Source organism: Tasmannia lanceolata, unplaced genomic scaffold (genome assembly GCF_043159265.1).
Source record: "Tasmannia lanceolata isolate RefF3 unplaced genomic scaffold, GAP_Taslan_0.1 ptg000012l, whole genome shotgun sequence".
Classification (NCBI taxonomy): Eukaryota; Viridiplantae; Streptophyta; class Magnoliopsida; order Canellales; family Winteraceae; genus Tasmannia; species Tasmannia lanceolata.
This window is the reverse complement of record NW_027518689.1, coordinates 57,602,180-57,626,665: the sequence shown is the minus strand read 5'-3', so window position 1 is coordinate 57,626,665 and position 24,486 is coordinate 57,602,180. Positions and strand designations below refer to the sequence as shown.

General features: G+C 36.3%; 1 protein-coding gene across 1 annotated transcript; it reads left to right on the top strand.

Annotated features, from left to right (window-relative positions):
• The first annotated feature begins 633 nt into the window (after window positions 1-633).
• LOC143887475 (putative protein S-acyltransferase 1) lies at window positions 634-17,430 on the top strand. The gene is made up of 6 exons (XM_077391553.1): window positions 634-968; window positions 6,061-6,234; window positions 6,480-6,788; window positions 14,104-14,337; window positions 15,446-15,955; window positions 16,823-17,430. Exons 1-5 carry the CDS (start codon window positions 918-920, stop codon window positions 15,950-15,952), a joined length of 1,275 nt encoding a protein of 424 aa, XP_077247668.1. The 5' UTR covers window positions 634-917; the 3' UTR covers window positions 15,953-15,955; window positions 16,823-17,430.
• The last annotated feature ends 7,056 nt before the right edge of the window (window positions 17,431-24,486 follow it).

The following is a 24,486-nucleotide window of genomic DNA, read 5'->3' as shown; positions in this document are numbered from 1 at the left end:
AGAAAAAGTGGGGGTCATGTGGACCCATGATAGCCCATATTTAACATGTACTTAAAATGGCTAAAAAAGTCATTGTGTACCCAACTCATGATTGGGCCCACACTCATGTTTTTAGTCATTTATTGTTCACCATTAGGACCCCACCATTGTGTCCACCTGTTAGATGATCATCCTTCCTTGATCAGATGATTTTATGCCCTTGATCAACAAATTCTTAATCTGGGTTCTTTCCAGAGAAGCCAAATCATTAAATTTTGTAGGCCATAATCTTACGTACGCATGCTCTATGTGGGATTCAACATTGGCTGTTAAGTTTCATCTCAACGGGTTACGGGTGTCGTCCATGTAGTGGGATTCTTCATCAAATGATGAATATATGATCTCTTGTGGGTCCCACTAGTTGAGTGGTCCATATCATGAACAAATCTTTTAGTGGACCCAATTACACCATTGGTCTCACAAATATCTCATATTAGGCCGTCTCATGGTAGCATTTTCCTGCCATCGGAGCAATTTCACAACACTGCAAAGGATATAATTTAAAAACCAATCACATACCCTTCTAAAGCCACCTGTAATTTTCCCCGCGAAAATGTCGCTACAAATTGAAAAAGCCGCCCAAGGTGTCGTTACATTGTCCGAGAGAGAGAGAGAGAGAGAGAGAGAGAGAGAGAGAGAGAGAGACGTTTTAGGGAGAGAGAAATGGATGTGACATTGTTTGTTTGATCCGTTAGATGAGATGATGAGCAGGGGGGGCAGTGGGTTTTGATCAACGAAAGGCCTCTCCCCTGCCTTCATCCAATATCCACACACTGTTTCCTTAATCGCTCCTTAACCAAGACCAATCAACACATCTTATGATTAGATAAAGGAGATCTTTGTCTTATAGGAGAGATTGGGTTTTTTTTCATTTCAAGATGTCCAATCCCCAACCCAAAAGACTCTATCAAGTTTGGAAGGGAAGCAATGTAAGTTTTTCTTTCTTGTTTTAATTCTATAGGTGTTTGTTTTATATTTGTTCATGTTTTTTTTTATCATGTTTGGGTTGTTTCCTGATTGGGAGGTTTTTTTGGGTCATAAATTGAATTGGTTTTTTGTTATTTTACCTTAAGAATCTGAATTTGAAAAGGAAACAATGTAAGATATGGACTTTATTTTATTGGGGTTACCTTGTTCGTTCATAAATGAATTGGTTTGGTCATGACATGATTGTGATTTTGTTGGGGTTACCTTGTTCGTTCATAAATGAATTGGTTTGGTCATGACATGATTGTGATTTTGTTATTGTCTGTAAAGGAAATTAATTTCTAATGATGCAATATGGTCTTCCTTGATTGGTCTTCTTGCAATTTTATTCATGAATTGATCTTGTTGCTTTTCTTTTCTAGACATTTAGTTGATCATAGAATGAATTGGGTTCCTGATGTTCTCTCTGAAGAAAATTGAATTCGGATCAATGCAAGGATTTTCTTATATTTTAGTTTTTTGAATGGTTTTGGTCTTGTTGGATTGATCTTTGATTGGGGCATGCTTGTTTGGTGATGAAATAGGTTTTTTCTTAGATTAAGGGTGTTGCATTTGAAAGAGATGCAATATGGGTTTCTGCTTTGACTCTTGTTTTATTATTTCATAATTTTGAACCTGTTCAATTTTTTTCTCAATGAGGATGCTCTTCTTTTATTGTAATTTTTTTTACAGATAAAGGTGACTGAATGAATGTGAGAGCTTGTCGAGTTTCATATAATTATTTTAGTATCTGTTCATGGTTTGAATATCTTTTTTGAAATGAAATGGAATGGTTTGATTATCTTGATTGTCTGTTTATGACTAAGGAACGTTTGTACATATATTTGATCAGAAAATGAATTGAGTTTTTGCTGTTTTCTGTTTGAAATATAAATGATTTTCTGTTGCTGCTTATGATTTTTATTTTTTTAAATTTCCAAATTGGATTCGGATTTATTGAAGAATTGTTACTGACAGGCAAGGAAAGATAGATCTGCTTCTTTGATCACAAAAAGGCTTCTGTTCTTGCTCATTAGGGATCACAGGATTTGGATGTTTGATCAGAAAATTAGAATGGTTTCTTTTCCTTTGAGTTGAATTTGGATGGGAAGTGATGTATGCAAATTTATATAGAATTTCCTTCTTATATTATATTTTTTTATCCTTAAACGAACTTGGGTTCTGCTCTTGCTTTCTAGAATTATGAGATTCACTTGAGTGATCAAAAAATTGCTTCTTCAGTAGCAAACTGACATTGATAAGGAAGCTATATATGAGTCTATGTTCAATATTCATCTTCAATATAGACAGCAATTGTGGGCGGTGACTGTTTAGTGATAGAGTAAGTGTAGTAGCATCAGGTCCAGTGGTCAAAGAATGATATTTTAGCTCCTTTCTAGTGTATAGGAGGAACATTTGCAACACCTTTGTTCATGGGCATCTTAATAACAAAATTCATGCATGCATCAGTTTTTGTTGTATTTCCATCTAGTGAGCAAGCAAGATCAAGAAATTTAATGCCCAATATGATCTAAGCAATGACGTTCATTTTCTGTACTCAACTAATATCTATTCTTATGACCTGTGCATTGTGCAAACTAGAAAAAATTAGGTACAAAATAAACTTTGCCTTCTAAAAAGAATGAGAAGATTGGTTCAATTCCCAAGAATCTACCATGGTCTCTAAATGGACTCTTTGTTGCAAGAACATTTCCTGTCTTTTCTTCTAATATGTGAAAGCTGGTGTTGTGATGCCCGCAAACAATTTAATTGAGAGCTGAATGGATGATTAAAGCATAGGGTAGATGTAGTGTGAACACCATTCATACAATGTAGAATTCAACAACCCATACACCAAACTGTACACAATTCAGCATATTGTAATTCTACTAGGACATGAGTCGATCTTGGTCTGCAGTTTGCGCTTGTGGATGGGTGGGTGGTGGGTGTTAGGATTTATTATCTTGTAGATCTTCAGAAAACCGTTCCCTTTAGCCAATTTTGTAAGAAATTTATTGCTCATTCTTGTGCCTTAAGCTTGTTGTCCTTTGTTAACATGATTGCTGATTTTTGTGTGTGTTTGGGTCACCGATATTTGTTTTTTTATTTTGTCTATTGCCCCCAATTTGTTGAGACACTGCAATGCTTTCTGTTCCCTTTGGTTTCTAGGGAATCTAAGTTAATTCTATTAAATTATGGAACACTCGTATACCAAAACACTTCCATGAGAGGATAATTGAATTCATTCTCTGACTTACACATTGCTAAGTGCTGTGGAAGAAAATTCAGCACAAGAATATCCTTCCTTGTGAGAATATGTTAGTAGTTAACTGGAACCTGACTTTGTTGATACTCAAAAGTAGAAACCTTGCTTCAACTCATTGAAACACAAGGAAACCTTTCATATGAATATCTCATTGGATGAACAATGTCCTTGCATGCCTGTTTGTTGTTCTAAACGTAGAGTTATGCAAGAGTAGGTAAGCTATATAATTTAAAGGTATAGGGGCTGTTTGGATCTAGGGAATAATATTCTGTTGAAAAATAGAAATTCCAGGGTCCAGCATGAATGAAATTTTATAATAAAACAGGGGATTTTTGGTTTTTGCAAAAAATCCATGGTAACGAGTTGCCCAAACGCAGGAAAACTAACTTTCTAGGGAAATTTTTGTCTCAGGTTGTTTTCCAAACAGCACCATAGCGGGATGCTAAAAGCTGTTCTAGTTGTAATATTCAGGAAAGAAACATGTGGGTTTTAAAATTTTTAAATCTCTAACAACTTGAAAGTCTCATCTTTTAATGAATTTCATTATACGACTCTATAATGTCATCTTTTGATTAGGGGAATTCTGAGGAACTTCATTTTGATGAATTAATAGACCAGCTCTCTTGGTAGCTGTTAGAAGCATAGTTTTAAATTTCGGCCGAAATATTTTCATTTCGGTTTGGACCGAAACCGAAATTACATTGAATCGGATTTTTACATGATTTTCCCTAAATTTCCCTGAAATTTTGCCGAAATCCGAAATTTCGTTTTTCACCCTTATTTACAAAATTTCTACCGAAATGTAAAGATTTCCACCTAAATTATTGAAATTTCCACTTAAATTTTGTACTTTTCGGTGGAAATTTTTGTCAATTTTTTACATGATTTCGGCCTAAAGTTCCACCGAAACCGAAATATTTCGGTTTCCGTTGTGGCCGAAACCGACACCGAAACCAACATTTAAACCTTGGTTAGAAGTTGTGTGTATATGCCTAAGGGCATTATGGTCTTTGTGTCTTTCTCTCTTAAAATAAATACACAAGTGAGGGGGAGCAAGTCTCTAACTCACATTTTCTTCTCTCATCTTATTTTCTAACATGGTATCAGAGCCCTAGGGTTGTGGTACCCTAGGGACCACCATTGGAGATCCTCTCCTTCCTCTCCTTCTTCTTCCGCACCCTCCACGCCCTCTATTCCCAAAACCCTATACCATCCCCCTCTTTCCCCTCCTCCTTCCTCTCGCCACCACCTACCCTCGCCCCCTCCTCCTCTTGCCACTATCTCTCACTCCCACTTGGGAGAGTCAATGAGGCTATCATGCTTTTTGTCATGAAACAATACACCGTCGATCACTCTGTTATCAGTCATCAATCTGCTGCTGGATGTGTTCTTCTGATAGTTTATGTTGATGATATTATCATTATTGCCAGTAACTTAGTGGGTATACATAAATTGAAGGCCCTCTTGCAGAAAGAGTTTTCCACCAAAGATCTGGGTCGCTTGAGGTACTTTCTTGGGATTGAGGTAGCCTATTCCGCTAGAGGCCTCTCTCTCTCTCTCATAAAGAAAGTATGTGTTGGATTTATTAGATGAGACAGGTTAGCTTGGGGTGAAACCTGCTGGCCTGCTGCTGTGTCCATGGACCCTAATGTGAAACTCCGTTCAGAAGAGGGTGACTTGTTAAATGACTTTGGCAGATACTGGAGGTTGGTTGGTGAACTCATATATCTCACAGTCTCTCGCCCATACATCTCATTTGCTATAGGGGTAGTCAGTCGGTATATGAGCTCACCTCGTTCCTTTCACTGGGCCGCGGTGCTTCATATTCTCAAGTACTTGAAAGGTGCTCCAGGGAGAGGCCTGTTATTTAAGAAGCATGGTCATACAAAGATAGAAGGGGTTCTCTGATGCAGATTGGGCAAGATCTCCAACAGATAAGAGATCAACCACTAGATATTGCACCTTCGTAGGAGGTAACTTGGTGTCATGGCGAAGCAAGAAACATGATGTCATAGAGAAATCCAGTACAGAAACCGAATACAGGGACATGGCTCACACGAGTGGAGAACTGATCTCGTTGCGCTCCCTTTTGTCGGAGGCCAAAAATAGGGCCAGGCTCACACGAGTGGAGAACTGATCTGATTGAGCTCCCTTTTGTCGGAGATTGGTGTAGCTCCTTCTTCTCCTTCTCAGTTTTATTGTGATAATAACGCCGTGATTCATATTCCTACAAATCCAGTCTTCCATGAGCGGACTAAACACATTGAGGTGGATTGCCATTTCATCCGTCAGAGAATCCAACAGGGTGAGATATGCACAATTTTTACTAGATCAGTGGATTAGCTAGCCGATATGTTTACCAAATCCTTAAGTAAGGCTAAGTTGAGCAATATTTGTAACAAGCTAGGAATGTATGATATGTACATTCCAGCTTGAGGGGGAGCTTGAGGGGGAGTGTTAGAAGGTGTATGTATATGGGCATTATGGTCTTTGTACTCTTTCTCTCTTAATACAAATACATAAGTGAGGTGGAGCAAGTCTTTAACTCACATTTTCTCCTCTCCTCTTCTCTTCTAACAGTAGCATAGGCCTGTTAAGAATGGTTACAAGCACCACAGTCCAAGAAGTATATATTAGTGTTTTTAGTTGTCTTCAACTAACATAATTGATAATTCTCTTTTACTATATTATTATTGTTATTGTATCTACCATAACATGCATACCATTTAAATTGTTATTTTCAATAAAAAAACACTAATGGTGACAAAGCTTTCTTTTGTTATTCTCAGAGATTTTTCTGTGGTGGGAGATTAATATTTGGTCCAGACGTGGCATCATTATTTTTATCCACACTTCTAATAGGTGGTCCAGCAATAGCATTTTGTTCTAAAGTGATTTCACAGATCAAAGATGGCCATCATGCGTATCCTGTACTGGCAGTGGCTGTGATCGTTACTGTAATTGTAAGTACTATCCTTCACACTTTTCATAAAATTCATTCCATATTTCCATTGTTTCTTATATGCTCTGTTAGATACTTGTGAGCAGATGCACACGGGACCATTTCAGAATGGAAATTTTATGGAATTCTTTTCCTTAATTTTTTATTATGCAATGATTTATGGAGTAGTTATGAGGTCCATTTTTTTTGGTGCGACTAAGTTGGTACGCAATGACTAAATTATACCTCTTTTGATGGACAATGCAGGATTTGATTTTTCTCTTCTTGACATCTGGTAGAGACCCAGGCATAGTGCCCAGGAATTCAAGGCCACCAGAATCAGAAGAAATGTTTGATATGACTACTCCATCCATGGAATGGGTAAATGGGAGGACCCCTCATCTAAGATTACCTCGAACGAAAGATGTCCTTGTAAATGGTACTGTAGTAAAAGTGAAATATTGTGATACATGCTGGCTTTATCGTCCACCTCGCTCTTCTCATTGTTCCATCTGCAACAACTGTGTTCAGAGGTTTGATCACCACTGCCCTTGGGTTGGTCAGTGCATTGGACTAGTAAGTTATACATAGATAGTTCACCTTTCTTATTTCTGATGTTTTGGTCTTTTTTTATGGTTCTCCGTCTTTCCTTTTTGTAGTGATGCATCCACTTGAGCTTTTCTGTATCTTGGGAATTTAGCAAATTATATATGTAAGCTATATATGGATATATACACGGTAAGCTAAAGGTCATAATTTTCTTAATACTTCTGTTATTATTATTTATGATGCGTAATATTGAGATGGGGGCCACAGATGTGAAGCAGGGTGATGCATAGCTAATTAGAAAAAAAATATAATGATGCTGTCTGTTTTTAGATCTGAGACCTTTTGTTTGGTGAACAGTATAAGTGTTGTTTTCTTTGATGTAACCACCTCCTTATATTTCATCTTGATTTATGTTATTGCATTTCAAAATTGGGGCTCTTACATGCTATAAGAGATACATCTCTAAAATAATTTCTTTGATAGAATAAAGATAGCGACCCCTTCTATAGTGGATGAGTGTCTCCAACTACAAACCTAACTGATCTGTGATGACCTGCAAAAAAAAAAAAAAATCATAAAGGACAAAGGAGAGAACATTGTGGAAAATGAAAGCTGTCACTGGTCTGGTGAGTGTCAAATGTTTTAAATATGCAACTTAATGAAGCAAATTTGTCGAAGTCAATGTTTTTCAATTGGAGAAGAATGATGCAAATTGACACCACCTTCATGGAATGTGTGGTGTGTCACACATGTATGGGTGAATTTGACTAGTTTGTATCGAAAGTCTTCATTTAGTTAAACAAATTTATATGTCTATTTTTTTTTAATGAAAAGAAAGTTTTCTTAACGCAGAAAAAGAGGAATCTACAAGAATACCTGAGAAAATTACAATAAAAGGAGTAAATACAAGAGAATACGCCCAAATTTTTATTGTAATAAAATACCTATTAGTGCTTTCGTAGGTGTAGTGCTTAATTTTGGAAATACCTATGGTGTTTTAGTTAGGCTTCTTCTTGCTGTGGTTAAGATAGGTTTTGTCTATAAATACCCATTGTAGGGAATGCTTATCCTTTAGTTTTAAATATGAAATGCATATGCTTTCTAATACAACCCATTACATCTTAACTGATATAGATAATGAAAAACAGGGATAGACCTCCTTTAGATAGATAGAGAGACTTGGTTCTAGTTCTTTAACAATAAAGTCTTAGACTTTTGACCTATTCCCGTGCTAATTGAAGTCATACATAAGATGTTAATACTCAGATCATGAAAGAAATAAAGTATTTAACCATTTGTTAGAGTCCATGGATGTCAAACTTGTTCAATCATTCAATATTTTTTTTTAGTGGTGTATATACATGTGTCCTTGCCATTAAAAAAAATATACTTGTATTCTCTCATGTTTACATTGAAGTCTCCCATCAAAGGAAAGTGTAATTACTCAAGTTTTAATGAATAATAATAAAATTTAGAAGTTTCTTAAAAAGAAAAAAAATTAAGAAGGCTCCAGATAGAGGAGTTCTTCACACTACTTCCATTCTCCCCAATTTTGTCTTTCTTCTTTCGTTTTCTCCCTTCTTATATCTTCTTCACTTTTACATGGCACTAGAATGTGCAATCAGGGCTTATGATGATTCAGATTAGATCGAGACAAGGTACACATGTTTTTCCTTTATTTAAGAGATGAATCCAATCCGATCTAAAGGCTTTCCATGGTGATTGTACAACCGTACGAATATTGTCACCTTGATACGGCCACCAACCCTTGCAAGGGAGCTTCTAAAATCATAAGGGTTGGATTGATTTTTTTTTTTTTTTATGATTGGAGAGATTTTATATTTTTCTGAAGAGGATTCCCCCAAAAAACCAGATCAGGTAGACCTGTAGATCTACATCTCTTAGACATGAACTAATTTGTGAAAAAAGTCCTGGGAAGGATCAGTTTATCTTTTGGAAATGTAGAAATTTGATCTCATAAGAGTTTGGATCAGATCTGAGATGTGATCACCAGTGGACGAGGAACAATTCTCTAGCATCTCATCAGGCTTCCGAGACAAGGGAATTACAAACTCTAAGTGTATAAAATATCTCAGGTTGCAAATTACCATTGTTCGGTTAAATGAAACCAATTTGTTGCATTGGTCAAGAGCTGTGAAATTATTTATTGGGGGAAAGAAAAAGTTAGGATATTTATAAATGGATCTATCAAGGACCAATGGTTGGAAGATCTAAAATATGGTATTGGGGATTGCAATAATGTGTTGGTCATGTCATGGTTATTGAAAGCTTTGGAAACTCAAGTGGCCCGGAGTATGTACCTTTTTATCTGTAAAGGAGATCTGGGTCACAATACATGAATTATATTATGAACAGAATAATGTTGCCCATGTTTGTTAGTTATACCAGGAGATCCCACAGTTCCACCAGGGCATGAAGTCTCTATGTGATACTATATCGAGTTGCGAGAGATGTAGGAAGAATTGACCTTTTATGAAGATGTAAAGTTTCATTGTACTAAAGATGTCGAGAAACTTATAACATGTCAAGAAAAAATGATTTTCAAACTGCTTGCTGATCTGAATGGGGAGTTTGGAACCATTTAAGCTCATATGGACATTCCTCTTCTATGAGTGACATATACAACCTGATCTGTAATTCAAAGGAATCAACAGAAGCGGTAGATGCATAGATATCGATTCTATCTCGTTTCATCTGGAATGGATGAAACGTCTCGTACCAGTGAGCAAAATGGTTCAAAGGAACAGGGTGGAAAATTCTGTTCATTCTAGACTGTTCCATCTTGTTTCATGTTGTTTCGTTCATACAGAACGAAACATAGCGAAATGCCTTGTTTGGGAATAATCTGACGAGATTTTGGAAATTCTAGATTCGTCATATTTCCGTTTGTTTTCATTTTTCCCATTTAGCCTTATTTTCTTCCCATTTTATAGCTGTTTTAAGGGCATTTTATGTCTTTTTAACACCCCTACTCCAAACAAAAACAAAAACAAATGGGAGGGCTACAGACACATAAAATGCCCTATTTTTATCACTCCTTTGTTTACCTTGTCTTTCGCAAATCCTACACTATGCATCAACATAATCCATCTTAAATTTTAGTGCTTCTGCTTCCAACACATCAAGAGAAGGTTTTAAGTAGTAAAATTTACCTCTTTAAATTTGGTTGATATAATAGTTCCTTATATTTTTCTAAATATTTTCCTATTTTTTTTAATTTTATAACTATTTAAAAATTCACCCGTTGTTGTGACTTTCATGAAACAGAACATCTAACATGATGGAACACTGGTACATCCCATTTAACCAAGCAAAACGAAACACCCACTTGAACATGATTTATAATTAAGGGTGGAGGTCAAGTTTGGATACGTAATAATTCTAACTGTGGCAGTTGTGGTCATGGTTATGGAACACCATTATTGGCTGTATTTACCACATGGAAAGGCTTTTGTAAAAAAAGTGTATACACATCACCTTTTAAGTGTGTATAATTAGATAGGTTTTTACTTCTATTCTCCTTAGTAAGCATCCTGTACAAATAGGACATTCTTGTAATTGACTGAAGAGACTTCATAAATACAATGGGAGATAAGTCATGGGATTGACTTTGATTCCCACTTTCTCCGGTTTCGTGTATGTTGACTAGCTTTACTTTTCTTCTCTTTTCAGGACTTAGTGATCAATGGTAGAGGTAGGGTAGTGGGAGATAAGAAGTGCTTATTTTATGGTAGAGGCAACCACGCCAAATGTTAGGATCTTCATATAGGAATTCAAGTGAGTAGAGTACTTTATGTGACGTTACTATGCCAGAAGCTCCTCCATCCTCTTGATGGTGATATGATCCAGATTTCCCCGTCTAATTATAACTCTATAGTCCAAGAGATGCAGTTCCTCCATGGTATCTGTTGCCCAGTCTAGTATTTTGGCATCCGTTCATACTAATCATACCTCTTTTCAGATCCTCCTTGTGATTGAATATAGGGCAACTGATCATATGAGTGACACGTATCATCCTTTTTCGTCTCTAGAGTTCTTGAAATATGTTAATAATGTTATATTAGCTTATGGAATCCATAATAAAATTTCTGGTAAGGGAACCATTCCTATTTCTTGGAGGCATTCATGAAATAGAGTTATATTTGTTCTTTTGGTTCTTGATAAAAATCCTGAATTCTAGTGTAACCTTCTTTCCTTCTGGTTGTGTATTCTAGGACCTGCTAACATAGAAGATGATTGGGTAGAGGGCATGAATATGGTGAATAGTACTTCCTGGATTCCCCCATTCCTAGTACCTCGGTTGCGCTGTTGAGCTGGAATAAGGATGATCTCCATAGAGGGCAATGTCAATTTGACCTGTCAGTTTCAAGTCTTAAGTCGTTATTTCCTACTCTTAGTCAAGTGGATTTTGATAATTTTAAATTTTTAATTGCGAAACATGTGAACGTTCTAAGCATCGCCGTTCTCGTTACTCTAAGAATTTAAGCTATGATTTGTGGACACGGACATGAGTGTCGTGTCTTGACACAGACATGGGATGTCGGACACGGCAAACTCCAAAATTTATAAATGGGGAAACGGCTAAAAGAGAACATATACTCATGAGTTGTGGACACGGATTCGTGTGCCGAGTTTCGACCAAGTTTCGACACAGATACAAGGCATTTGACATTGAAACCCCTAAAAAACTAGAAATAGTGTCACACTTGTACACATACATACATATAAAGTTGCTAGCACTCTAGCAATACATCTAAAAGTGTCTAAAGGAGTGTCGACACGTGTGGACACGGGTGTCGTGTCGGACACGACACGTGTGTAGGCAATAAATTCGAAGTGTCGGCCAAATCATAGAATTTAAGTAATCTGTTTTTATTTCCATTCCAGTGGATAGATTCAGATGTTGGGTGACCTGCTACCATTTCTTCTTATTCTAGTTTCAGGCATTGTTTTTCATTTATTGATGATACCACTGGAATGAGTTAGGTTAGTTTAATGACGGATCCGTTGGAGGTAACAAATCTCATTAAAATCTTTTTGTAATGGGCCCAAACTCAGATTTAGTGCAACATCACGATTTTAGATTCTGACTGTGGAGGGGAATATCTCTCACCTGATCTTTAAAGTTATTTGAGGTGTAATGGAATGGAATTTTAATCCTTTTGTCCTCATATTCCCCAACAGAAATAGTCTCGCAAAATTATTAGACCAATCACTTGTTGAAAGTTGCTCGAGCCCTCCTCACTGAAATGCAGTTATCTAAACCTTTTAATAGTGACGCTATATTAGTTGCACGCTATTTAATAAATTGTTTACCATTTGCAGTGTTGAAAAACTAGTCCCCTATTGAAGAATGTTTGGAATTTGCTCATTCACCATCTATTCATCTTCATATATTTAGCTGCGTTTGTTTTGTTCGAAACTTCTTGAGTCCGTCTAAGATAAGTTGTCTAGTTGTTCCATTAAGTGTTGTTATTGGATATTCTTGATCTCAAAAAGCATATAATTGCATTGACCCCACCAGTTAAAAAAGTTGTCTCCATGGGTGTCACATTCTTTCAAATTGTATCATATTTTTCTAGTGAGTGGAAGAATCTTTCTTGCTCTCCTATGTGGGTATTTACGAGAAGAGAATATTATTCTTCTCGTCCCTCTCATTTAGAGTCATCTCCCATTGAGTAGAGTCAACTCCCATCTTCATCCCAAAACCACACTTAGCAGATTAGCAAAGATATGGGCATCATTACATATGAACTAAAAAGGTGGAAAGGGGACATTTAGGAACTAAAAAGGTATGTTCTTCAATTGATCTTGATTTACCCATTACTTTGGGAAAAGTGAAGAGAAATTGCAAAATTCATCCCACAGTCTTTGTTGCACTTGTTTCTTCCCACATATACCCATGAGCTTGGAAGAATCTACGACACATCCCAAAGCTATGGAAGTTGCAAATAGATCTACACTATAAAGAATAAGCTCAATGGGGAAGTTTAAAGATATAAAGCTCGCTTGGTTGCTAATGAATATACTCAGATTTATTGAATGGATTACCTAGAAATATTTTCCCAAGTAGTAATGCTGAACTCTGTGAGTCATCATCTCCATAGAAACTAATATGAGGTGGCCTCTAGTAGTTGCATGTTAAGAATGCATTCCTCCACGGAGATTTGCAAGAAGTGTATATGACTCCACCACCTAGTTTTGTTCCTCAAGGAAGATAAGGGAGAGTCTGTATGTTGTATGCTGAAGAACTCCATCTATGGTCTAAAGCAGTCACTCATGGCCTAGTTTCAGAAGTTTGGTAGTCCACTATTGCATATTGGGTTAAAAAAAGTGTAGATCACATTGTAAAACAAAGGCAAGGAGGTATTAGTGTTTTATTTGTAAATGTGGATGATATCATTCTTATAAGAGATGATGAGGAAGGAATCCAAAAATCGAAGAGGGGGCTATAGAAAGAAGGTCTTTGAGATCAAAGACCGAGGCCAAGTATACACTGAACATTTTAGCAGACATAGGTATTGATACATATATGAAGTTTAATCACAAACTATATGTCAGTGTCAAAATGCCCTCTTGCTAGTCCAAGGGGATACCGGGAGATTGTGGGTAAATTGATATACTTGACTATGACTAGACAAAATCTTACCTATGTTGTTAGTGCCATTAGTCAGTTAATGCACCCTACAACAACCCCTCGCGTGGAAGCAGTGTATCACATTCTAAGGTATCTCAACTATTCTCCAGGTCGTGGCATTCTATACAGAGGTAGCAAGTGTCTTGACATTTCATCCTATATAGAGTCAGATTGAGCAGGATCTCCAGATGATATGAGATCTACTTTAGGATATTGCACATTTGTGGGTCAAAATCTAGTAGATGCAAAAGAAACGAAGTGTTGTAGCTCGCTCCTCTGCAGAAGTTTGCCTCGTTGACTTGAGTAGTTGGTGAAATTAAGCAAACGATCACTCCCGGGGCTTCACTTTCAAGCCTATGCAAAATTTAATATTGTGAATTAATGCTCCAGTAACTTGATTTAATGGTTAAGTTTAAAAAAAAGGCTAAGAAATGGATTGTAATGTGCAATCTGATTTTCATTCATATTCCAAATATGTCCCAGTGACTTGATCGTATATACCATTTTGTTAATCATGGCTCATCCATGCAACTATGATTTTCTCATCCTTCACAATTTCTGCATGCAACTGTGATAGACTCATCTCATATTCTGGAAATTCATGGAACCACTATGAAATTATGTTTTAGATCAAGTTTTAAGTTTTCATAATCTAACGGCCCGTAGTTCTGAAACTGATTGCAGCGTAATTATCGGTTCTTCTTCTTATTTATATCAACATCAACTTTTCTGTGCATCTATGTCTTCTCCTTTTCTTGGGGGAACATTATTCATGAAAAAGAGATGAACAATGAAACCATATGGAAGACCATGTCAAAAGATATCCTGTCACTCGTGCTCATCGTATACTGTTTCATAGCAGTCTGGTTTGTTGGCGGGCTCACTGTTTTTCATCTCTATCTGATCAGTACAAATCAGGTGAGCTTCTGTAAATTAGGTGATTTTTATTTGTTATTTTTTATTTAACTGAATATTTTGATGCTTTGTGTTGAGCTACACTTCAACTGGACAGTTTTCTATGTCGCAACATCTATGTCACGGGGTTCAATCCCAGCTTACCTTCCAGAAAAAAAAAACTAATTTAATTCTATTTCTGGATTGTTTGGACCATCTTCAACCTATTTTGTATATATTTGTTATCTTATCTTCTCTTTATATACACTTGGGTACCGAGCTGTGTTTCATTGCATCAAATACATCAGTAGCTGATACTCAAGACACGCTAACCTTCAAAAAAAGAGTGTGAGGGTGCATTTAAGCTCTAAGGTCTTCTAGCTAATTTTTATAGGTTTGAAAGTAAATCATATGAGAGTTTTTACAAGAATAATCCAAAAATTCATAATTTTATTTGTTATTAGTTAATTAAGAGCACATCAATATTCATTGACGAGTCAAAAGAAAAAACCAATACCATTTAGTTCTAAAGTCCACAGGTCGTCTATTTCTTTAACATGAATACATGCAAATGATAGAGAGATGATCCAAGCATGATTTCATATCTTACTCTCAATTTTAATCGAACTCAAATATAAGATGCTAACCAGAAAGTGAAATTAACTAATAAATTTTTTTTTATCATTATACATTTACAAAAAGTGGCACAACATCTTTTTGACCTACATAAAATGAGAGAATTAGGCCATGGTGCATGGCCAGAGTTTTTATGAAACTCAGTCAATTTAGTTAACAATTGAAAGTGGAAAGACTATCCATGTTAAACTGTGGAAAGCTTGGGAATGGGGTGGGTCCGTGAAATACAGGACCAATATGTGTTAGACATCAATTTTTATTCGAAATGACATGTCTGGCTAAGATAATCTATGCAAGCAGTGATATATGAGTGTTTGTTCCCTATCCTATGGATGTAGGCATGCATGAGGAGCTTTGGCATTTCATTCTCAAATCATCACCTCAGAAGTAATTGATATATTTGTAGTCATAGTACCTTTTATTGTTTCAATCTTTCCCTTGTTTGCCCACTTTCTTATATCTTTCTTGCCAAGTGGTTTCCCTTGTTTTACTGCAGACAACTTATGAAAACTTCCGATATCGATATGATAAAAAGGAGAATCCATACAATAAGGGGCTGGTAAGAAACTTCAAGGACATGTTTTTCTCAAGAATTCCACCTTCGATGAACGATTTCCGATCATGGGTACTTGAAGATCCTATTGAAGATCATATAGAAGTTGGAGCTGGTGCTTCTTATATGGGGGGAGATATCTTCAGCCAGAAGGGGAAAATTGACATAGAAACGGGTGGTACGCTTGCAGCCAGTGGGAGCATGCCAGTTCCAGATATATTGCAAAATTTGGATTACACTGGTATTGATGATAACTTGAAGAGAAATGATGGCATTGAGGACCGTGAATTTGATGCATTTTTGTTTCCTGTTGCTCATGAAAGAGGAGACTCCAATCAGAGCGTCACAGAGTCAGATGGTAATATTGTGGATGAGGGAGTTGGTGAGGGAGGGGGCTCAAATGGAAGCACAACTCCTATTGCTCATAATATCCACATTCATGAACCGTAAGAGGTAACTCGTCGTACTTTTTCTACAAATTGAACTGAGATTATCTGTAACTAGTTGCTTCCATTCATAAAGTAAGCTCCCCAAATCTTCTTGTACAGTTTCTTAAATAACAACAAAATCTTCATGCTAAACTAAGAATTACATTGAATGGCACTTGAGCAGTTTGTTTTCTTAGATGAAATTTGAATTAATAAGAAATATTTAGTAACAAAATCCAGAGGATTTAAGATTTAGTCATACTGAACTGAGTCTCAAACAACCAACCTGTTGATATGCAATGAGAAAAACTTTGCCTGCAATATCCCGATATCTCCAAGTGTTTCTAATCTTCTCAGTATTGGATGGAAGTTGAAATTACAGTTGCCAAAGTAACACCCTTGCCACCGCACACTGTGAAGAGATTCAAGTGAACTGGGAGTGGATTTATGCTATTTTCCTCTTAATATAGCTACAGCCTTAGGCCTGCATCAGGTGATCACGTCCCATATGCCATGCATGAATATATTTCAGCTCTCAAAATTAGCTTTCACAATATAAATCGACGGTACATATTTATCATTATGGCTGTTATTTCCGTTTCCATTTGAGGGAATTTGTGTTTTTACAATCCTTGGAAACGGGTTTATGCCGTCTCTTCCCTAAAAAACATATGATAATAGGAAAAGTAGACGTATTTTGGGTAACCATACATTTGTAGTATCAAACCTGTAAATGGTTTCTTTTACTGACTGTGCTTGTCCGTGCACATTCATCTTTGCATAGCTACACTTACTAATTCTCTTTTGCTTTTACTTGGATATGTCTTGCATCAAAATTGCTATTATCTTGTCATGCTTGAATTGTGGCTGACATTGACTTCTCCATCCACAGGTTTGGCCATGAATTGTCTTACCTGAACAAGTTCATTGTAGTGGACACCTTCTGGATCTTCTATTTTGTCGGACGCCCATTTTATGGTGGCTTGAGGAAGCTTTAAGTTAGCTTCAAAGCAAATTGAGGTTGAATTATAAGCTCAGTGTTGTCATATATACTGAAAAGAAAAAAGAAAAAAAAATGAAGAAAAGAAGAAACATTTGATTTCATTTCTTTGTTCAGTTTAACGTTAAAACTCGTGTTTGTTATAACTAATGATTTGCACGTGCATTGCATGTGAAGTATGAAATAATCCAGAAACCAGCACAGCATGGGACCTGCACAGAATGAAAATCGGGTACTGAAAGTGTCATCTTGCATAGTTTTTGAGTTATGACACTTCTACTGTTTGGGAAATCCATTGTATTTTCTTTATTTTGTAGAAATCTAGAGTTAATGGTGATTTGGGATACAATAAACATGAGATAGATGTGTCATTTTTGAAAAAGAAAAAAGCAAGGCATATGTTTACAGATGTGTAGCACAAAAGTGTGGGAAATGCAAGTGCAAAAGCCAGACAAAAGGGTAAAGGATAATTTTGGATAAATATATGACTTCTGTTTCCTTCTTTGATTTTAGTGATTAATGGCTAATCGCATTTTAGTGAAACTAAAACCACAATGCTTCTACTTGAGACCGGTCAGCACTAAAAATGCTGTGATTGGCACTAATCATCGTTCTGTTCGCTACTCAATTAACTGTTGCAGTATACATTACGATTTTATTATTGTAATTCATCATCAATTTTAATAAAATGTGTTAAATACGTTCGAATAGAGGAACTCTTGGACTGGCCATATCTTGTAAATTCCACAGAGCAGAGCATCATTGATAGTTTTCTTGTGAACCATGAAGAAAAAAGTGCAATGCTTACCACAGCAGTCCATGGGTCAGTATGATCTTAGGTTGTGCCTAGTCCAAGTGACGATCCATCAAGTAGATGGTCAAGTCGTCAAGATCAGTCAGGATGTTTCCATTCGACGGTAGAGATGGTTTATGCACATAGGTGTACAATTCTTCTTGGGTTAGGATCATCGTATGGCGATGATATTGGGGACATGGCCTATTTACATTGGGGCCCAGTAAATAAATGGTTTGGATCCTCGAACAAGGTGGGCCCCACTGTAATTTTAGAAAAATACGTGCACATACATCAGATAAAAACTCGCAAATAATGCATGTATATGTTCTGCATAGTAACTGTGTCAGTTGCACTTTTTTATTTTACTAGTAAAAGTGCACGTGCGTTGCACGTGGAACTACAGTATGTAAACAACATATAACAACAAAATACATGTTGATTTTACAACTAAAAGCTTCCATCTTCCCCCACGGGTAGGTATGTAAACATTTTAGGTGATGACTACATTTATAAGATGTGGTTGTAACAATCACAAATTAGGCTATAAAACCATGTCAAAGTGCAATGCAATCTTGTTGTTCTCAGTTCCAATTGCACGGTCCTCCAGCAATCTCTGTGACGTTAAAAAGTGATAATCCATATTAGAGGACACTAATAAAGAGAGCATACAATTATTAATTCATATCTGTGATTCCAATAGAAACCTATAATCATCAATTATTTTTGTCTCTAATCATATAGTAGGTACCATGTTGGGACATCATAACGAATCACAAGCACTTTCACTACAACAGAGAACTGGAATGACACCACCACCAAAGAGTAACGCAATTCTTCCGTTAGTCTGCGTAGAAGCTTAAAATGTGAGATATACTATTTTTACATGCAAAACATGAAAAACAAGAAATACGTATTTAACACAAACTGCTAAAGAAACAAACCAATGTACTGCTCATAATCATCTGGGTACATCACATATATTTTTACATAGCCATTAGTCTAATAAAACATGAGATCCAAGACATACATATTAAGCCAAACTGCTAAAAAAACAAATTGCAATTTGTTGTACACACTCGGCTAGAAGAACTTATCCTGCACATAGCAACTATTATTAGTTCTCATAAATTAATAATAAAGCACACACAACCTGCTTTTCAAATTTCAAACCAACTTCAAGCAAGTTGTCTCAATAACCCATGATGAATATCCACAAACAAGCAGTTGTAGTTCTTCAAGAGCTCTAGGAAGTAGGAACAAGTAAAGTCATCCATCGGACTTTGTTCAAAGAGTTTCATGGTCTTGGCAATGACAGGAATCTTGTGAAAATTAGATGCAAATGAAGCATAAAGATGCCAATTGGGTTGGGTAGCAAAGTTGATGGTTGGACATTTGCATTATATAGATGCTTTGCTACTTGCTGGAATGCCTACAAATATGATATGGGTAACGAACAAAGAGTTTCATGGTCTTGGCAATGACAGGAATCTTGTGAAAATTAGATGCAAATGCAGCATAAAGATGCCAATTGGGTTGGGTAGCAAAGTTGATGGTTGGACATTTGCATTATATAGATGCTTTGCTACTTGCTGGAATGCCTACAAATATGATATGGGTAAAACTATCAGCAAGCAGATATTCCCAGCCAAAATAATACTCAAAACTGTAATATACAAATCGTTCTAAAATTAAAACATTAAAATGCTTTTTCAAGATCACGACTCTGGTAGCTTTCATCTCAAGTCGGGATCGAAAATGGCTCAATTTTTCTTATGCATCCTTTTCAATATAGCCAATAAAAAAATGAAAATAATAATTAGTGGGAAACTTGCAAAAGAATGTCCATTCTGAACTGGTGCACAAAGAAGCTCGGAAACAGAAAATTTTCTACCCGGAATCTAATGGAAATTAAGTGTACCAATGATGGAAACAACACAAAAGTAAAATTTAGCTCAACAGTACAGTTCTATTCAATACATCATCATTAAACGAAAGAAAACCTAACATGTGTAAATTAAAGCAATTTGCATTTAAACCTTTTCGTCAGAATTTTTTTCATGAAGTTTCATCCAAGAAATGTTTAACAAATTATAGAATAATGTTTAGGCAGAGGAAGGGAACCTTAGTCATGTACCAAAATCCGGGTTCTCCTCAATGCTCCATGGAAATGCTCTTCAAAACAAAGTGTAAGTAAAAAATCTCAGCACCTTCAGGACCTACCCGAAACTTTTTGATTTCAAGAAGGATACTCTAGGAGGGGAAAAAAGGAAAAAGAAATGAAAGATTCTAGAAATAAAAATAGGCATCCAACAAAGATGAGATATTTCTTGTATCAAGCCCAGAAGCGGCAATATTCCTCATATATATATATATATATATATATATATATCATCCATTACCGCTGGAAATCGCAAAAGAAGTCACCAAATCAATTTCCTACTTCCAAAACCGACTAAACCCAAAGCAGATCAACCGCCGAAGTGCTCTGCTTCCTCTTGTAATTGAGGAGGATTAGCGTAGTAGTTGGAAGCGATTTTCAGTATGAGGCCCATCTGTTGGAATGCCTGCCAGATAAATTGCCTACATCATCAACCAACTTCAGCAAATCACACCTATACTTTTGTTGCCAGTATTTTTTCTTGAAGAATAGGGTAGACACCATAACTTTCAAGCTTTTGGATGTGAGATGTACATGCATCTTATGCATAAAGAAGATATCTACAACATTCTGATGATATGAAAAAAAACAAAAAAAAACATCAAACACCTTGAATCTTTCGGGCATCGTCAAAGTCAAATCAATAACCAAGAAGATTCTGATGATACGAAAATAATAACCAAGTCTGATGATATCTTCTTTTTGATCTATTGTTGTTGTTGACACCACAACAATAACCAAGAAGAAAATCTAAACAATCTAAATAGAGTACCCTCTTTAATTAACAAAAAGGAAACAAACATAAGATCATGCTTGGTTGTTTAAAACACATTCTCTTGGTTTAGATAAAGAAATCTAAAAAATACACTTTATCTTAATATTTAGAGGCAAAATTATAATAGATCAAAATTTTACTTGAATGATTAAAATAAGATGTTGGTATTATTATTCATGACATTCTAAAGGAATATAAATGTTAGTAGACCGATTTCAGAGAGGCAAGTGTGTCCTTTGATAATCAACATGATCAGTCAAGCCTACACCAAACCTAAGTACAGTGGGCCCACTTCATAAGATTGAATCATCTTATGAAGTGGGCCCACTGTACTTTTTGAAAAATACTGGACTTTAACCTCAAACACTGTATAAAATCTCCCCTTGTTCTATCCATGAATCCTATTTCCATATTCCAATTTTATTTTTATTTTTTATAAAAAAATTTCATAACATAAAAGCCCCATTTGATTATTACAATACACAAAAAAACAAGAGAAAGATGACTGTTTTCATCACTAAATGGGGTTGAGAAATAAATGTCAATGAATTTTTTTTTAAATTAAAATCAATTTGATTTGAAATTTATGTCAATTTTTTATTTTTTTTACTTTATATTAATTTAGTAATTGTTATAAAACCACCATCCTTTGCCCCCTCTAGAGCAAATTCTTGGCTCCGTCCCTGACTGTATGGGCACCATCAGCCTTTGCAATTGAAGGTCGGATATTCTTCAATTGCACATTCTTGTCCAACTTTGTTTTTACAACATAACCACAAAGCATTAGGGCAACTCATCCAAAGAGTATTTCCAAACAAATGGTAGTCATCTCTTCAAAAGCATGTACACTGATTGTAGCTTGAGGTGAGCTGCAATCCAGGCAGTTATTACAGTAACCGGACTTCAGAAGAAATGATTGATCAGCCTACAAAAATATGGTTGTACTGTAGGCAGAAAGCGATACATGACCATAAGGCAATCCTGGAGAGTAAATCCTGAGACTCATTCATGCTAACGAATAATCGAAATCCCTTAAGAATTTTCTGGATATAAAACACCCGAAGAAGTCGGATCAAGATCAGACGGTGGTGATGTCTACAGACAAAAATTCGTGCTGGCTAACTTGCCATCCATTTTTTTTCTCACCTACGATGGTTATTTGACCCCTTAAAATGATCTCCATCAATGAAGTAGACTTCCCTTGTTTTACGAGCAAGTTTATTTTCTTATTGGTTGGATTCTTTTTCAAATCAGCCAAGCATTCTATGGGAAATTGTGCAGATAACTTTCCTGTTAATCACCACCCCAAGCTCAACACGCAGTCTACTGTGAGGGAGTTTGACATGTTACCTTACTCCTTGAAAGGCCATATATGTTGTATAACTGTGTTTCATTTGGAGATTTTTTTAACACACATACCAAAAAAAGAGGAAAACCTAATAAATGAACATGTATATTAAAATTAGGCTTGAAAGCTATGTCTTTTTGTCCTATATGTGAAGAATTGATGCAACTGAAATAAGACAAACTAATAGTGGATGCATGCCTATCCTCATATACAAGGTGTGAGGTAAAGCATGAATATCTGATGTGGAATGTAGAAATGACATTTTCTCAATTCAACTCACGTATATTAGGAAAGCTTTTTTTTAAGAAATGAATTAAGAAAGCTTTTATAGCATTTGTTTTTCACTTTTTATATACTATAAACCATTCTATATTTTGGATGTGAATAAACTAATCACAATGACAAAAAATATGCTGAAATTGAGTGATACAATATCTATCTTTATTGATGCGAGCTATTCAAGAATTCATCATTTGAAGCCTTTCAGCCCAAACAAAAAAAAACGAATTCAACATTTTAAACTACTAAAAACAAAAAATTTAATGTGTAAGAAGGTACCATACATATGAAATTATTGCATACCAAGCTAAAGTTAATGTAATTAGTTCTTGGAGAATCAATCCATTTTTTTTTATTGGTAAGCTGGGGTTAGGCAGAACACCGACCAGATATGTTAAAACAAAGAGAATGAGAACATGAAGCAATGAGGCAACCCATCCCTAAGCTGGGAGGGAGCAAACCCTTCCACAAGCAGATAGGGAGCAAGAAAAGAACCAAAGGGATTGGCTTATGCAAAGTAAGGGTAGCGGTCTGCTGGATTGAAAATTTGAAGAGGCAATCTAGTCAGAGGCAAAGAATTCCCATGAAGAGAGAATTGATGAGATACAGAATGAGTTCTTCAGTTATGCAGAATTTTCAAGTTTGAGTTGTGACTTCTTTTGAAGAGAGAAATCAAGGAGACAGAGAAGCATTCTCGAACAGGGCAGGATCTCAGAATCTGAGTAGTGTCGGCAAGACTTGCTTTGATACTTTTCTAAACTAGGGGCATTAAGACGGAACAATCCGAAGGGGGTAATAACCATGACGGAAATCCTGATGGAGGAAATTAGATCCTCTTGACATGGTTTTCGAGATTACTCTAAGAGTGGCTAGCCTTAACATGACAAAATAGCACATTTGATCTAAGGGTGAATCAAAATGTAGTCGAGTCCCTTGAATAATCTATACCTTCTTTGATAGAGTCCTTGGGAGTCTGTCCCTCATTTATATTTGTTTTCTTTCAAGGTCTAAATTGTAAGGCACTGAAAGGAAGGAGTGTACACCTTCCAAAATGAAAGATCCTGGTTTAGGTATCCTGTTCGGACAGGCTGAATATGTCAAGTTTCAAGCAGTTGGTGTCGGAAAGAACGAACCTCAAATAATGGTCGATGAAAGGAGAAGTGTTTGAGCTTAGCCATTTTCCCATCTTCATTCCCAAGAAAGAACCCATGCAAATCCAAAATTTCTTTATCTATCCTTGTTCTACTTTCCTTGAGACTCTTGTCATGGAAGTACAATACACTAGGGGCATCTTTTATGACTTGCGTCATAAAAGATATCAAGCATACAAAGGCAATCAATGTCTGTGTTTACAACAAGTTGAAGTAAGAGAGATGCGAGCACGTCTTGAGCCAAATCTCTGAACTCTTCAAGTGAGCCCTCTCTTTAAAAGAGTCAATTTCCAAAGAAAATTAATTTTCCCAGCGGAGTTTAGAATTTGCTCCCGTAACTTCAAACCTCAGCAGAATGCTTTTCATCTGTTAAAAAAGGGTCAATATCCAAATCCCTGCAAGTTATTTGAGTCCGATCCTCAGCAAGGAACTCGTACTCTCATTTTTCTCGGCAAGAGACATTTAATCACAGGAAAATCAATTCTCCGATCAGTAAGTCCTCTGTGTAAATCTTATACATTCTTGGCTCTTCATGGCTTACCATTCCAGTAGACCATAGACCCTTGCTTCCCAAGTGGCTCTTTGTGATCTGCCCTTCAAGTTGTATCATGGACCCACTATCCATACTCATTCTATTCATCTCCAGTGCTTGTCATTATCCTTGTTCATTCTTGGCTCTTCATGGTCTACCAGTCAGGTACACCATGGACCCTTGCTCTATGAGTGGCTCTTTGTGATATATCCTTTTGTATATCATGGACCCACTATCCATGATCATTCCATTCGTTTCCATTACTTATCTTTGTTCCTTTTGGGCTCTTCGTCGCTTATTGCTGCAGACCCCGGATTTAATGCTTGGCTCTTCACGGTTTATTGTCGTGAACCCTCGATTCCTTTTCAGCTGGGCTCTTCGTGGCTAATTGCCATGGACCTCGGATTTATTGCTATGCTCTTCATGCTCGATTTCTGTTTGCTTAACTCTTCGTGGTATAATGCCACAGACCTTGGATTTCCTGCGTGGCTCTTCATGGTTATTACTATGGACCCTC